Consider the following 2,500-nt stretch of genomic DNA (forward strand, 5'->3'; position numbering starts at 1 on the left):
GCGGGGCTTGCACGGACCTGGCGATGAGGCAATTCAAGGAGAGGCGGAGGATGGCGAGAAACAGGAACATGGGGACGGCCCAGCCGTGCCACGCCGCGTACATGTAGACCTGTTAACACACACACACAAGTGTATAGAAGTGAGGCAATGTGTCTTTATATCGATAATAAAAAAACATGAATGGACACAAACAGATGAAGGTGAATTAATTTAATGTGACACGAATCAAGACAAAGACAAGTAATAAATCAATAGATTTAAATTAAGAAAATATTTAGCAAATGAGTATATTGACAATACATTTTCTGCTTCTTATTTTCATAAAACAAAATAACATTCTTTGTTTAATGAAGAAAACAATACTTCAGTTTCCTCATCAATCGCATGTGTGTGCGTGTAGGTGTGTGTAGGTGTGTGTGTGTAGGCGTGTGTGTGTGTCTGGACTCACAATGAAGGCGATGGCCGACGTGTAGACGGAGTTCCAGCTGGATAAGGCAGTAAGGTTCCTCTTGAAATTGGTCACAGGTTTGAATCCTCGTTCTGGAAACACAACAACGGACCAACCGACCAATCACAGACTGAAAGCTCAGCTTTGTGTCTTCTGTATTGTTTTAAATAAACGGTTAAATAAAGAATCTAAAGTGCTTCTCTGAGCGCAGGAGTATGTGCACACCCCCCTGTACTGAATGTGATGCCTTCAAGTACAATCGGAAAAGAAAAACTCACTGAGCCGTCTCATGTTTTCAGTCAACCTGTGGATCAGAATATATATTTTAGATTCCAGACAAATGCAGCTCTAACTCAACTGAACAACACACAGTAAAGAACAGCTTCAGTCACTGCGTCGGTAAACATCCTATCTACCTCTTGGCGCTCAGCGGCTCGTCCGCCTCCACCGTCTGCTCCTCCGGCTGGAAGCGGAAGTCCTCGATATAAACGCCAAAGCGGTCGTAAAGCCCCTTCAGGAAGCTGTCGGACAAAGTGTCCTTCTGTTTGTCTGAGGACGGAGAAGAAAAGAGGCCGATGGAGGTAAACGACCTGTTCGTTAGCATTTTATTAAAGTTTATACTCTGAGGTCTGGAACAGACTTAAAATGTCAGAGACATTTAGAAAGAAATATGGACAAATAAAACCCAAACTATGTTTTTACATGTAACAGAATTACTAACTAATGCAGGAACAAAAGTATTGATAAATTCATCTGTTACTCAGTGGTGGAGGAAGTATTCAGATCCTTTATTTCAGTCAAAGTACTAAAACCACACCGTAAAAATACTACAAGTAAAGCTCCAGCATTCAACATGTTAATTAAGTAGGAGTATATAAGTGTGACTGTTCTACTATTATATATTCTATAATTTGATTATTATTACTCATGTATTCATGTAAAAACAGGATGTTACTGTATTATAAGAAGGAAGGAGATGATACTGGATCGCATTACATTGTGTAGGTGTCCCTAATAAAGTGGTTGGTAAGTGTAAGAACCTCACCTGTGCTGGTGACTGCAGGTGGAGGAGGGGGCGGGGCTTTAGGCGTCTGAGAAGGTGAGTCTTCAGGTCTGTGAAGTGACAGAAACGGCCGCGTCAGCGAAGACGCAAACCCTCAAGAACAAGCTGCTCTGACCGACGTCTCCAACGAGCTCATCTAATAAAGTCACCTGGGTTTGATGACGTCGCTGATCTTCTGCTCCAGCTCCATGCACCTGCTGCGCTCCCTCTCCAGCTCCTGCTTCAGAGACTCCACGTTGGACTCATCCTTAAGTTTCCGCAGCTCCTCCTCTGAAACAGAGGATGATGATGATGGAGACAAAGTGAGTACCTCTGACCACTGACGTCACACCGTCACCGCCAGGTGAGAGGCGTTCAGGTGACATCTTCTGCTCTACATCTGGTCTCCTTCAGGGGGCTTTTCTTATTTTTTATTTTTTATCTGCAGGGAAATAGTGGTGCAGCAGTTGGAATGCAAAGGGGAGGGAATCACCAGAGACCCATCTTACTGCGATTCTAAACATTTTGCAATATGCCGAGTATTGCGAAAACGTACATTGCCATGTATTGCAATTCATAACCTTTTTCTCATTTGCAAATTATGCAATTTGTCAACATCTGTTATATCTACAGCACAAGAAATAACTCGGCACCATCCAGTGGACTGGAAACGCAACTATTACCAAAAGGTTTCATTTGCTTTATTAACAGTTTGATAATAAAAGTTGATACCTGGCGTCAAATATCGAGCAAATACTGCGATACTGTTTCTCCCGCACCTCTAACATATGTGGTGTAAATAAAACATAATACAAACAATAAAGATCATCAATAGAAAAGGTGCAAAAGCCAAATGTACACAATACCAGGAATGTAAACAGTAAATGGTTCACAGTAAGGTGAACATATAAAACAAAAAATAACAGTTAACGGTGAAGAACAACTGTTTCAATATACAAACAGGTGAATATTGTTGTAAGACAGACTTGGTGAACTTACCCTTTAATAGC

The 2,500-nt window shown here is 41.7% G+C and overlaps 1 protein-coding gene across 2 annotated transcripts in view; it reads right to left on the reverse strand.

The window, feature by feature from the left end:
• Window positions 1–2,500, reverse strand: part of LOC116391350 (GRAM domain-containing protein 4-like) — a 16,445-nt gene that overhangs the window by 10,311 nt on the left and 3,634 nt on the right. For both annotated transcript variants that reach the window (XM_031861857.1, XM_031861863.1), the window contains exons 4-9: window positions 1,661–1,781; window positions 1,494–1,561; window positions 865–997; window positions 727–752; window positions 449–540; window positions 18–109 (exon numbers count right to left, since the gene is read on the reverse strand). In XM_031861857.1, the coding sequence (XP_031717717.1) occupies window positions 18–109; window positions 449–540; window positions 727–752; window positions 865–997; window positions 1,494–1,561; window positions 1,661–1,781 (532 nt within the window). The remainder of the gene's footprint in view (window positions 1–17; window positions 110–448; window positions 541–726; window positions 753–864; window positions 998–1,493; window positions 1,562–1,660; window positions 1,782–2,500) is intronic.

Source organism: Anarrhichthys ocellatus, unplaced genomic scaffold, assembly GCF_004355925.1.
Source record: "Anarrhichthys ocellatus isolate YVR2014 unplaced genomic scaffold, GSC_Weel_1.0 scaffold2, whole genome shotgun sequence".
NCBI lineage: Eukaryota > Metazoa > Chordata > Actinopteri > Perciformes > Anarhichadidae > Anarrhichthys > Anarrhichthys ocellatus.